This window comes from Primulina huaijiensis, chromosome 11 (assembly GCF_012295235.1).
Source record: "Primulina huaijiensis isolate GDHJ02 chromosome 11, ASM1229523v2, whole genome shotgun sequence".
Classification (NCBI taxonomy): domain Eukaryota; kingdom Viridiplantae; phylum Streptophyta; class Magnoliopsida; order Lamiales; family Gesneriaceae; genus Primulina; species Primulina huaijiensis.
This window is the reverse complement of record NC_133316.1, coordinates 22471279-22485568: the sequence shown is the minus strand read 5'-3', so window position 1 is coordinate 22485568 and position 14290 is coordinate 22471279. Positions and strand designations below refer to the sequence as shown.

General features: G+C 33.8%; 3 protein-coding genes across 8 annotated transcripts; 1 reads left to right on the top strand and 2 right to left on the bottom strand.

Moving 5' to 3' along the window:
• Positions 1 to 2054: 2054 nt before the first annotated feature.
• On the bottom strand, positions 2055 to 4957 carry LOC140988707 (uncharacterized). Its single transcript, XM_073457759.1, has 4 exons — positions 4666 to 4957; positions 4142 to 4363; positions 3155 to 3267; positions 2055 to 2711 (listed from the first exon to the last, which is right to left on the bottom strand). The coding sequence occupies exons 1-4, from the start codon at positions 4849 to 4851 to the stop codon at positions 2342 to 2344; spliced, it is 891 nt and encodes a 296-aa protein (XP_073313860.1). The 5' UTR covers positions 4852 to 4957; the 3' UTR covers positions 2055 to 2341.
• Positions 4958 to 7530: 2573 nt separating this feature from the next.
• Positions 7531 to 8223, top strand: LOC140988493 (uncharacterized). The gene has a single exon (XM_073457499.1). It carries the CDS (start codon positions 7531 to 7533, stop codon positions 8221 to 8223), a length of 693 nt encoding a protein of 230 aa, XP_073313600.1.
• A 1611-nt stretch (positions 8224 to 9834) lies between these two features.
• Positions 9835 to 12825, bottom strand: LOC140988767 (protein RICE SALT SENSITIVE 3-like). Of its 6 annotated transcripts, XM_073457835.1 has the most exons (8): positions 12716 to 12825; positions 12006 to 12588; positions 11877 to 11927; positions 11522 to 11650; positions 11207 to 11312; positions 10922 to 10963; positions 10795 to 10854; positions 9835 to 10714 (listed from the first exon to the last, which is right to left on the bottom strand). In XM_073457835.1, the coding sequence occupies exons 2-8, from the start codon at positions 12212 to 12214 to the stop codon at positions 10064 to 10066; spliced, it is 1248 nt and encodes a 415-aa protein (XP_073313936.1). In that variant the 5' UTR covers positions 12215 to 12588; positions 12716 to 12825; the 3' UTR covers positions 9835 to 10063. The 6 variants fall into 6 exon arrangements, with proteins under 6 accessions (XP_073313936.1, XP_073313940.1, XP_073313935.1 ...); XM_073457839.1 differs by lacking the exon at positions 12006 to 12588 and having other exon boundaries at positions 12716 to 12778; XM_073457834.1 differs by lacking the exon at positions 12716 to 12825 and having other exon boundaries at positions 12006 to 12702.
• Between the last annotated feature and the right edge of the window lie 1465 nt (positions 12826 to 14290).

Sequence of the window (14290 nt, the reverse complement as noted above, 5' to 3'; positions counted from 1 at the left end):
CCGGCAAGTCTCTCTAAAAAGATCCGAGCCGGCCGGTCAGACGACCGTGTGTTTAGTACACAACCTATCAGGGTCTTTCCTCGTCTGAAAACTTCTAGTACGCCTTGAGGTCCAAACCCTTGTCTCAACTTGGAGCTTATTAAGTAGACTTCATATGCCTACTTTTCCAATGTGGGACATCTCCACTTACTTTATTCACATTTCTCTTTTATCATTTAATTTATCCAACATATTGTATCACAGATGCACAGATATAATTGTTTGATTATCCAAATAATGGTTGGAGACTAGTTCTCAATCCCCAACTTCCATGTAAATTATTCAAAGTGTTAGGAGATAATCTAGGCAGTAACTTCGTACTGCAGAGTACTAATGCTAAATAGAATGAATCCATATATTTTGCAATTGGCCTTTTACTCAATATCAAAACGACCCTTTATTTATATTTAAAAAAACACCATTTACACTTATTTCTTCTTGCAGAGGCATACAATTTGATGGAATTTTTTGGCCGATAATTAGATTTGATAAAAGGTCATATAAATTGATTTGTCTTGTTAGCCAAAATAATTTCAAGAATCTGATTTAAGTAAAGCAGATGTAATTTAAAAAGGAAAAAAATAATAAGAAGAAAGAAAGAAAGAAAGAAAGAAAGAGAGACTGCAAGAAGAGAAGAATATGGATACCTGAAAGTTTTAAAACTCTTTGTACCGAGCCAATCTCATTCCCGATGTTATCCTTAAGTTTGATGGGCATGTTTTCTTTTAAAAATGGATGAATATTTTGAAAAACAAGAAATTGATTAAGAAAATTGCCTGTATGTTTTCAATATTCTAACCAAAACAGTAAAGAAAAGATATTGATATCTCAAGACTTTGCTTGAATCATTTATGCAACAAACACACAGAGTTCTTAAAACGGAAAATCAACAATTCACCAATAATTGCACCAAGATTATAAGTACGTACAGTAACACGAGCAAAAGCCCACATATTGTAGTGAAGATCTTTCAGGTTTCAGTTCATAAATCTTTACCAAATTGCCATCATAAATTATGGCATACATAATTAAACAGAAAGAAAACATGAATAATATTATTACTTTATAATTATAAATCCCATCTGCAGGGAATCACGAATCCATCACTCTGGCTTGGTTTCTTTCTCCTTTGGCTTGCTTTTCTTTGGCTTCATGAAGCAGAAACAAGAACAGCAAGGACACTGGAATAAGAACTTCAACCCTTTATGCCTGCCTGTCTCTGTGCATCAACAATTCCTGACAACTAATTTAAATGTGTACCATTGCTAGAAAAGATGGCACCTTTGGCTTTGCCTTTTTATTTCCTTTGCTGTCTACTTTTTATTTACAAGGAAAATAATAATAATGTCACATGTACATGCAAAAAAGATAAATATATATTATAATAATATATCTTTTCATCATTGGATTCCAAAAAAATCACTATCAAATACCAACTCTACCCAAGAAGAATACATCAAACAGGAAGGTGGGATGGCCAATCAAATTTTAATATTGGAACTTTATATTTTCGTAGACCTTAAGTGAGGCATTATTTTGTTCTTGAATAGGTTGTATGTATGCTTTGATTTTATTTGTCTTGAGTTTCAAGATTCCTAGGGTGGCAGGCACTATTAAAGGACTGAATTGTCAATGACTCTGTTCATATTAAATGCTTTATTTAGTTTTTTTTATCTATAATTTTGTAAAAATTATACTCGATGACTTGTATAAAACTCAAGATTTGATATCACGTGAACTATAAGATCGTCACTTTATTTCATTTTAAGAAATCTATAGCTAGGAAGTAGCAAGTTTCTTTCAAGAAGTAAATCTTATTTAAAGACGCAATTAAATCTAAGCAGTTTCTATTGAGGGTTGCTTTCAAATCTTATACTTGAGCAAATTTGTAAACTCTAATGGTGACCACTTTGCAGTTTGCACTCCCCATGTCCTCACAAAATGACAGACTACTGATAGAATGAAAAGGTAGAGTAGAAAAGAATTATATGGACGTCATTCGATATATATTCATATTACACTTAAGATGGTATTATTTGTATGGATTCATGATTATACAAAAATCTTGTTCCACCAGACATGTTCAGATATCTCACAAGGAACATCCAAGCTACGCAAGAGTTAACGGATCATCATCACATGAGCAAGGAAAGTTACAGACGAGGAGTTATCGACGCGTAATAGTTCCTACTTTTATTGCATTTGTGAAATAACATATGCTCAGAATGATAGACATCAGAGGAATAAAAATCTTTGATTTCTAAAGAATTATTACACAACATATATTTAAGCTGCTAGGTGTTCAAAGTCGAGCTGATGGCTTTATTTCCTCGGGCGTGTTACTGTATTCATATACACCGCTGCCCTTTTTTTTCCCGAGACGACCAGCATCAACATACTGCACAAGGAGAGGGCATGGGGAATACTTACTGTCCCCAAGCCCGGTATGGAGGACTTTCATTATTGACAAGCAAACATCAAGTCCAATGTGATCAGCGAGTTCGAGAGGTCCCATTGGATGGTTTGTTCCCAGCCTCATTCCTGCATCTATGTCTTCTTTCGATGCCACTCCAGTGTATAGCGCACGAAACGCTTCGTTGATCATTGGCATTAAAATTCGATTAACCACAAAGCCAGAGAAATCTCGAGAACAAATAATCGTCTTACCAAACCTGCAAAATACAGGACTCTGAAGCAATTGCGGAATGTAAAGATACGTGGAGCACTAAAACGCTTGATGCAGGGTAAAGTAGTGTAAGGCCGTATATTATTATTCTCATATGTCATAACAGCTTATTCATGCCAAGACTAGACTGACTTAAGTCAATTGTGAAGGAATTCCGACTTTCTGAGACACGGAAACAAATGCCATGGCACAAAATATAGCATTCAGACTCTAAAACCCCCTTGAAATTTATTTGATGTTCACTCTAATTGTTAAAACCAGATGGGATGCAGCAGAACTCAATAGGTTCAATGGTTTAAGAATCAAGATATTATATTTGCTCCTTAATGTCTATTGAGTGATAAACATAAACGAGAGAGAAAAGTTGACAAGGGAGAAAAAGTGATGGTTATATACTAGCAATGATAAAGCTCGAGTACTTCTTTACACCTCTCTGCCAAGACTTTGGTGGTATTAAAAGTTTTATCTGATGTGTTGGCTCCTCTTATAATCTCAACCAAATTCATAACAGGTGGAGGATTCATAAAATGCATTCCTATCACCTGCAGTTAAAAAAAAAAACAAGTGACTTCAATGGTACTTGCATACAGTATACCAAAGTTAAAAAATTAAATAATGAAAAGATAATTCCAAAGCATCACTAGAATTGCAAATTGCGAAGGGTCAAATGGGTATCAAGTTCATGAATGGTAAAGCATTGCAGATAATCACCAAACATACTTACGTAACAAATTCTAAAATCTTTAAGTAAGTGTTGGAAAATACAACCAAGTATCATGTGGAAGTTACAATGTGATTAGCAGAAACATTAAATAGGCTTTCATTGGAGTCGAAACAATCACATGCTTTTCATTTTGGAAAAGCGGTGTGGACATTTGGCCAAGTACTAGAACACAGGTCAGTTGTCAATGCACAAAGAACATATATAAAAATAGATGTTGAGAGGTAGGAAATCAGTCCATTGCTCTTTTTCCAATTCTATTTCATAGCCTCAATATGGTTGCTATGATCCTATAATTTCAAAATAACTTTTTCAGGGTCCTTCATAAAGTTTAAGATAGACAGCTAACACCGTCTTTCACTTAGCTCTGAAATTCTTGCACGTTCTACTTAATCATTCTAATCTTTTTCACAATGTCACCGTAGGATTTCAATATTTATTGTCGCGAGAAATCAATTCAATTGCGACATTTTTATCAAGGTAGATTAACAGCAAAAACGGCTGCAGCAAGATTCTATGTTTGGTTGAGAATCTCAAAAATCTTTTCGACATATATTATATGGTGCAATCCACCAACTTTAAGTGCGAGAAATCAATTCAATTGTGACATATTTTATATGGTGCAATCCACAAGCTTTAAGTGCATCATAAAGTATTCGTTAAGGAATGCATCGATGTCAAGTAGAGCATGAAACCTGGCTGGGGCGGTTGGTTGCAGACCCTAGACGGGTAATAGAAATAGAGCTAGTGTTAGTCGCCAAGATTGCAGAACCTTTAACAATCTTATCCAATTGGGTGAATAAATTCTTCTTAACCTCCTCAGACTCCACAATGGCCTCGATCACAATATCTACAGAACAGAAATCCTCCAAAGCTGAAGTACAACTCAAATTTCTTATAGCTTCAACACCTCTTTCCTGTTAGAAAATGGAGTTACAACCTCAATAAACCGCATAAAATCAGCAAGAGTAAAAAAATGTACAAAATTATCGTGCACAATCAAGGCATTCACCACGATCAAATCCGCCACAAATTTTATAAAGAACCAATGCAACCATTAAAATACCAAACAACCATGTTCCAATATTTCTAGCGGGAAAAAGAAAATTCTACAAGTTAAGCTGATAATCACCAACCCATGGTTAATCACCATTCAGAAATCCCCATGCATAAGGGGGCATTCGCAAACGGTGCATAGCAATTAAGAATAAATGGGGACCTTAGAGAGGTTCTTCTTGGAGACGAGGCGTTGAATCCTGGAAGAGATTGATTGGTGGGCTCTAGTGAGAACACCGGCATCGGAATCGTGAAGCCATACTTCAAGCCCGTGCACGGCAGCCAGTTGGGCTATTCCGGAGCCCATTTGGCCGCCTCCCACCACCCCAACGCTCCGTACGTAAGCCATGGTGAACCAACAACCACTAGACAAATCCACCACGGTCAATCCGGTTAGAACCTAGGAGTGATCGAAGTTGCCAAAACTCTGCGTTCCATAGACCCGAATTTAGATTTTAGTCTGCTCGTTGGGCCAATTTGAATACTAGGTTCAAAAATGTTGGCTTCAACGTTCTAACAGGTCCAGAATATTTGGGACGGATTTTGGTCCGATCCAAGTGTATTAAAAGATTGATTTTATTATCTAGTTTTTTTATGTACACACAAAAAAAAAATCAATGAAGGAATATGTAGTTTAAAAAAAAAAATAGCGCACCTAATACATATTTCAAGTTCCATTATACGGAAAAATTAATACACATGCATCCAAAAAATTAACATCTTTCAAAAATTTTCCAGATGAAGTAACAATCGCAACATATCCTCCTTGATTTACTATGAAAATACTCACTCTAAAGATATGTCATAAAGGTTTTTCCCCCCTCAAATTTGTTTCATGTCAAATAAAGAAAAGTTACATAACTTTGACAAAAATCAAATGAAATTCAAATCCACTACATACCAAATTATAAAATTTCAATAATAATTATAGTGGATTTTAATTACACTAAAAATCGGTGTCGTTTGAAATTCATCCATCAAATTCTTTCTCAAATCAAATTCATCATGTCTAAAGAACATTTTTCATTAGATTAATTATCTACGCATGAATGTATAAAATTTATATAGTGGAACTCAAAAGTAGCCTAGAAACGTGACAATGTAACACCTAGGGATGAAATAAATCAATAGACGAACCAAGTAGTAGAAAAAGAGACCAAATTTTATGTAATGTTCATTAACGTACATGGACCCAAAGGGAACTCCGTGAGGGGAGACAAGAGGAGTCGCGATGTTTGGTTAAGGATTAACAAAAAAAGCATGTGATCCAATTCTTAATTGAAAGAACTATTACCCCTCTGGCTTTCTAACTAAAATACGCAGCACCCACTTTCCCTTTGGGCTTCCACATTTAAGGAAGATGAGTTTAATCCATCATTACTTGGTCTTAGTTTACACTTGGGTTGACATATCTTCGATACACCATTTATAATAATTTTCCTTCAATATTCTTTAGGTTCCCACTTCACTCGATTGATAAAGGTGACATAAGTTATAATATAGACATTTATATACATCAAAATTTTATTTTGGTAAAGGTGGTATGAGTTTTAATATACAGTAGTTTATATGTACATATTATACTTTTCAATATTGGTTTTGTACATTTGACTTTATTTAATTTTGATTATCTATAATATTAAATTTCAGTATTGTGTGTTATATTTGTTGTTTTTGCAATATTAATCTTTTTTTCCGATTTGGAACTTATGTTACAGTTACGTGGCTCCAATATGACAATGATGTGTATAGTATCGTATCGTCACTTCCGCTAAAAAATATTAAAATTGTCAAAAATTGAAATGTGCATGACTTAGATTTTAACTGGACAATATATATGACTAAAATCACAAAAAAAAATATATAAGACTGAAATTACATTTTTTCCTATTAAAATTTTCAGATTTTGTTTGGATTCAAAAATTATTTCGAAAGAATCATGAGAAAACCAAAAGCAAAAGCCAAAAATTTGAGTTAGCTTTAAGAAATTATCGTGTTTAAGTCTTTCATCTATACTATATCTATATTTCTATACTATATTATTAAGTGTGAGATCTTTAGAGTAACTAACTCAGAGGACACCAAGATATTGAAGTTCATAATTACCCTTCTTATCCTACTAAAAACCACCTCAAATCACTCCATATTTTACATAGAAAAAAATCTAAACAAAACTTCTCTTTTAAATTGAACCACTCTTCTAAATTGAAAATAATTTCGTGTTAATTGTTTAATATTATTTGATCAAATTAAAAATAATAATAACACATGCAACGCGTGTGCATATTTTACTAGTAAATAATATTGAAGAGCTTAGATATCATCAGACTTGGTTGATAATGAAAAATATTGCACAGGAAAATATATGCATATACACACACATGTATATATATGTGTGTGTGCGCACGAACCATAATATTTTTTGTATCCTTCAAAATTATTTTAGTTTAAAACTGCTTTACATTGTTTATATGACTTTTCCCCCCTAAATCAAGGACGTACATCCTTTCTTTCTTTCTTTCTTTCTTTTTTGTTTAAAAAATTATGACATTGCATAATAATGCACGAGCGATGAGATTTTTTTTAACCTGAAATTGGTGAGATTGCACGCATTTTTGGTACAAATTACTGCTAACATACAAGAAAGATTTCACACAATAAAAATATTATATTATATATCATTGAATTAAAGCAAAGATTTGAAAACTTATATGATCTGTTATTAAAGACATAATTATGAGCCGCACGCTCCGTGTATCATCTCTGATTTTACTTTACCAAAAATATATATAATACTTTAGCAAACAAATTAAATTACACGTACCCCCATTATGTGCACCACCAAAGCTTACCATACTTGGGGTCCCCTTTGAAGCAAAAAGAGCCATTAACCCTCACAACTTTTATTTTTATATTATATATATCATCAACTTTGTAAGATCGAGTTACATATAAATCATGAACCATCAATCTTAATTTGTCACACACCAAAATCATCAAAAACATTCATTTATCTGCATAGAATTTCATGGAGAATCGCCGGATTAATTATGCCATTTCACCGGATGACAAGTTTTCGTTCCCGGTTATGATTCCGGGCAAGGGCAACGTTTCTGATCAGTTCGAATTCGGTTGTGTGACGACGCCTGCTTCCCCAAATTCTCCTGCCGATCATCTGTTCTTTAATGGGAGACTTCTACCTCATGTTTTTCCGATTCAAACATCAAATAACCACAACTTTTCGTATTCAAGATCCACGAGCCGGACAAGCAGCACCGGAAGTAAGGATTCTTTGATGTCTTCACGCAGCAACAGCACGAACAGCAGGAGCAGTAACTGCAGCAGCGCAAGAACCAGCACCAGTATTGATCAGTCCAATCCCGAATACAGAAAAGTATCGAATATGGCCAAAAAACAAAGGAATAATCATGTTAGGCCGGGTTTGAATACTCATGAGCAATTTGGATCTTCCCAGAAATGGCAATTCATCTCGGCGGCTCCTGTGTTAAAGCACCAGGGATCAAGGTCAAGAAAAGTTGACTATGTTCTTGAACAAAAGGAATCCCGGAAGTCGAAAAGGGCCGACGACGATCATGGCGGGGTGAGGCCGTGGTTTGGCAAAAGGGTTTTGAAGTCGTTCGTTTCCGCATGTAAAGAATGCCATGCAATCAAGCCGACATCTCAAACTGGGGATGTTTTGCCAAGAAATTTGGAGGTGTAGCTAAATTAAGTGTTACTTTCCTAGCATTAAGAGACATGCAACCTTTGTTTTGATTTTCCAGCGCTGATTTCTCATCTTTCAAAATAAAAGCAGATATAATAATCTATTTTTACCTTTTTTCTCCACGTAAATTTTTAGCCGTATCACATATCCCAACAAAATTATAATTCTTTTTACTTAAAATTTTTTATCATTTCACAGAAATACTCCATTAATTAATGATATTATAGTCAAAGATATTCTCTACATATATACAATTTCAAAATTTTCATAATTTAATAACCATTCTTGTCATGATTCCATATATATCTAGAATAGCCCGTATGGGCTTAGCTCAGTTGGTCAACAGCAGTGAATCTTGGAGCAATAACCAGAAATCGAGTCTCGCAAGCGGCATTGTGGGAGTTAAATTCCTTCCAATGTGGGGAGCTCCTTGTGCGCGACGTAGCACAAGGTCTAGCTGCTGTTGGTTGGCTGAGTCACCATGATTTACCTCCTCTCACATTCCTGTCGGGCCGAGGGTGATCAGGGGCGCCTAAGGTGAGCGATTTAACCTTTTGGAGCAATATATATCTAGAATATATAACTCTCGATCTTTCATTTTCTCGCGACTTTCAACCACATATACAATTATTTTCCCAAAATAATTTTTTTGCCAATAAATAGAAATCCACATTCAAATTGTATTTCTAGATGGATGGGACAATTGGATCATATAGATGACAAACGTGATACACGGTATATATACTTGGCCAGTTTTAGTTTTTGAACCCCATTAGTTTCACTATTGCTAGTAAAATTAAATTATAAAAGAGGCGTAGAATCTGGAAAAATATACAACATCGACACTTTCCTTGCAGGATTTTAGGAAATAAAAGCAATGTTTTCCTCAAATCCAAGTCAAAGAAGAATCAGCGGTCATAAAACATCCAAAAGTAAATCTCGATCGATGCAAGTCCAACTAAAATGTTTAAGAAAACACATTGTGAACAAAAAATCATCTATGATTAAGAATTATTAATTTTTTAAAATAAAATATTGATTTAAACAAATTATTGGAGTAAAAGAAACCCAAAAAATGGTAGGTTGGCCTAGCTGGCCAATTGTGGCCCAGACGGATTCAACGTTCGAGACACATAGGTCCTGACTCCTGATAGGATACATTTATTCGATCGCGGATATTTTTGAAATAGTTTCAATGTTAATCGGTTAATTTCTTTGATTTGAGCTAAGGTCACATGCGAAATAATCTCTTGATTAAGTTATTATGCAACTTCAAATAACAAAATTATGAGCTATAAATTAAAATCCCACATTATATGTGGGCATCTCCCATTCAAATATAATTACACAATCCAAATCCCAATACAATTTTCCATTTACTTAGGCGCACACAGAAACTAGCCACAAATCCAAAAAACAATAATAAAATAGCATGACAATCTGACAACAATTGAATCAACACATGCATGCCTCTGGTTAAACTATGAATGCTGAAATTCTGAAAATATTCAAAGATCGAGATTCACTCGACGATACCATATGTAAAATATTGAGTTAAATACGTGTGTTAATTATTTTATTAGTGGGTCATGTTGCTGATAAGTGATAAATGATGATTGACAAAACAAGAAACTTTACATTCCTTATTTTTTTTCTCATTTAACATCATCCCCTCTTTCGATATATAGCTAATTTTCATCGGCAATTTAAAGTCCATAGACTCCATACAGCAAAGATTGCCCAAGTATTGAGAGAACAAATAAGTACAAAACTATAAAAAGTACTAATACAAATAAAGCAAGCATCAAACTACACCACAATCCATACTCCGTAGTGATTACTCCAAGAAAGTTTCCATAACATCAGAGAACATCCCTGGTTCGTGCCTATACTCCCCGGTATCATGTCCATGGTGATCGAGAGAAGTTGAAGCAGAAGATGAGGCTGACATTCTTGCAGGCAATGTGAAGCTCCTTTTGAACTTGCCCTCCATCTTAGGATGTCCATCCAAACTCAAGAATTCACTAGCACTTCCAGAATCATTGTTATGCAAATTCAAATGATCAGAATTTGGATCGAACAAGAGCTTCGCTTCATCGGTTCTTCCAGTAAGCGCGTTAAAAAAAGTCAAGCCATTAGGCCATTTGAGGTCATTTTCGTGATCTCCAATCATATCTCCCATCCGGGTATCAGATGAATGAGGGTTCAAGAACATGTGTGCTTCATTTTTCGATGGTGGAATACCGAGTCTAGCCGAGTTTTGGAAACTTGGAGATGCCAGTAATGGTGGTATTGCAGTTCTAGGCCCCCAGTTAAACAAGGGAGACGGTGGTCCAATAGGTAAAGATGGCTGTTTTAGAGGAACCGTGGATGAGGATGAAGCGTTACGGGTCGACGAAAATAGCTGGGATAGATAAAATCCAGACTGATACCCTAAGGATTCAAATGTGTGCCTCATTCTTAGCACAAAATGAAGGTCTTCTGGAATCTGAATGGGATCAATCAAGTGTTAATACGTTTATATAGTTAATTGAAATGCATAATATCACACAACACATTAAAACTCACTATCTTGCAAGAACCAAGCTGCAATAGACCATGTCCAGCTTGAATAACAGCTATGGTCTGCTAAAATATCAAAGTTTCTCAACAATGAAAAAAAAGAAACCAAGAGTATAACTAAATATAATCTGACCTCAATCCCTGACTCAAACTGATCAGTCCATTCAGGAGGTAACTGCATTTAATAATACAAAGGTGGGAGATTCATTCATTAATCGATCAACCAATCAAACAATTTTCAATAATTTTACCATTCCAATAATTGGGGCAGTGAAATTTCGTTTTCCTACGGTCAAACTACTGCCAAGAATGGGTACAAAAGCATTTATTACTCGGAAAGTGGATCAACATAACTAACAACTCTGCAACTTATTCAAAAAATAAATAAATAACAAATTTCTTCGATGTAAAAACATACAGCGTCAAATGAACTCTGCCAGTAGTTGGAGATATTTGGTTCACACTCTGTTGGCTCCTTGAAAACCCATTTATGACACTTATCAGAAGCCACTTTGCCCATCAACCTGCAACCCATTTTCCCCTAATCAAAAATATGCTCATTAAACAAAAACACATACATATAAAATATATAAAAAGTGATTTTTTTTTTGTAAATATGTGCACTTTGTTCCTAATCAGAACTCCACTCATTTGGGGTCAAAATTTAAGAGAGAGTGAGGCCGAAAAATATCCCATCCTAACTCTAAAACAAATGCACCTACCAAGTACCCACCCTTCTCCATAATTATATAATTGAATGGACATTTTGCTGAAGGATTTCCTGACAGGATCCTCCACATCCATTTCATCCAAACAGTCTGGAATTCTGCCTCTGCAGAAGCCATCTTCCCACATCAACATCCTGCACAAAGAAACAAAAAGAAATATAAAAAAGACAAGAAAATGAACTTGAAGGCACCTCAAATACACTCCATAGGTTACTTGAATATCAGCAAGAAAAAAAAAATCCCCACACAAAATCTTTTATCTAAGCTCCCCAGTTGGCCAGTTTCATTTGAGTTTGAGCGATGAAAGTAAATTAAGTAATTAAGCTCATTAATCATGGAGACCCATGAGCATGTACTCACAAGCTACCACTATCGTCTCCCACTTTGCAACCACTGCCACCTCTGACTCTCCTGGAATAAACGCAAGAAACCCACATGAGATTCATCGTCCACATCAAGAAATTGGGGGGGGATTACATATAAACTTACATCAACAAACTCCACACACAAGTTGACGTTAAAAAAATTAAGGTTCTAACAACAGAGAGTGAGACAAGAAACAAATACGGGCGAGGGCGAATGGTCCAGAAAACAGAGTACGTCCAGTCTGTGTTGAGGCAGACGCTTCGGAGGGCCTCATGAAGGGCCATCATTCCTACTGCGTCTTTGCTCCTGTCTGTTGCTCCCGAGCCCACCATTTTCCCTCTTTCTTGCTTTTCTATTTTTCCCCTTCTTCCAAGTTTCCAAGATTTACAACCGAGAAACTGCGTATATATAATCCTTCGGTTTTATCTTCTTTGCACGCAGTTAAACGAGAAAATGCCACGCAATTACGAGCCGAAGAGAAAGAGCAGTGAGTTAACAGTTTGTGGATTCATACCCTCCATCTCTCTCTCCCTTACCTTGTTATTCCTACTCCCTGCTTTTCTCTGTTCTCTACCTTTTACTGCATTATCGATAAGTTACATACAAAACAAGAGGCGGTACAATTATATGGGTCACGCAATGCGAGTGCGTGTGCGTACGACTGAGAATTGTATGGGGATTTCGAGGTCCTTGTCTACGCTTTCCTCTGAATAATTTACAAAAATCACAGTAAGCATCTTATTTATGAGCAGATTAATTCAGAAACATTTGAGATAAAAGATTTGCAAGAGTGGAATAAATAAATTATTCCCGCATTCGTATACTTTGCTTACACTTGGGTATTCAGATGAAAGGAGAGTGTAAACTTTCCAACTTGCCAGAGAAGTGGGGACACCTCTTATCCCCGTTCTCATTCACAAACCAAAGAAATTTAGCATCATTAGCTGTACAATTTTTTTCGGTTCGCTTTATATTCGTCAAATTTGAATTGAGTTAAAAATAATTCTCATAAAATTAGAGTATGTTTCACGAGAGTTTTTTTGTTTTTCGAGTTGAGATGACAAATTGACAATTGAGTCTACTAAATATATAATTATTTTTGAAAATTATNTATTATAATATAATGACAGCTCTATCAAATTAACAAATATATTTTTCATCCAAATATTATTCACAATGGAAAAACAATAAAAATATAATTAATAGAATAGTGAATATTACTAAAACCAAAATCACAATATATTTAAATGAAGTGCATATAGCGATTGTCAAATTAAATTCTCTTCATTAACTAAATTATCATAATGATGTTAAAATAAAACCACTAAACTTGTTATTAAGTTAAATATCAATTATCGTAAAAAAAAGAGTTAAATATCAATTTTATTTTTGCTAACTTTTAGCTCCTTGCGAATTTTGTTAACTTTCTTCTTTTTTAGAATAGATATTATACATAATTAATTTATATCAGAATGGATCATCTGAAAATTAATATTGATGATTAATAATTTTATGTTAAATAAAATTTTAAAATAATATCAATCAAATAAATATGTGTAGTAAAACACATATACGTAACATTCAGTTTATAAATATCATATATAAAAAATTTAATTTCTAACAAATGATAATAAATTAGCATTGTAATTCATATTTATTATAAGGATTATCTTAGTTAAAAAAATTATAAGGATTATCTGATAAATTTAATACAAAAATATAAAGTAATTTTCATTCTTTTTAATTTCTCATTAATTTCTTTTTCTATGAATAAACTTGAAATAACTCAAAAAAATTAAATTATATTGCAAATAAAATATTAGAAAAATTTGCAAAAGAGCATATAGAATCTGCATGCTCTCAATGTCCATTTTCATTGGAAAAAACCCATAAGAAAAATGACATTTTCTCGCATGGTTTTTATAACACTTGTAGAAAAGTATAAGCTTGATATATATATTGAGGCATTAATTAAATATCACAATTTATTAAATTAAAAATATAAAAAAGTATCATACTAATGTATTTGTAATATTTTTCGTCAATTCAACTAAAATAATGAAATAAAGTTATTCTCATTCTCCATATCAATCCTTAAATCAGAAAATTAAAAATTCACCTAAATAAATAAATGAAACATTAATTAAGTAATGGTGTGTAAAAGTGTAACTAAGAAAATGCACAAATCAAACTCATATATTTATAGATATATAGATTTGCTAACTTTTAACCCCTTGAGAATTTTGTTTAACTTTCTATGTTTTTTTAGAATAAATATTATAATTAAAATAGTGAATGAAAATAAATTATCACTATAATTCATATTATTAAAAGAATTATCTTCGTTAAAAAATTACAAAGATTATCAAATAAATTTAATACAAAAGTAGAAAGTAATTTTCGGTCTT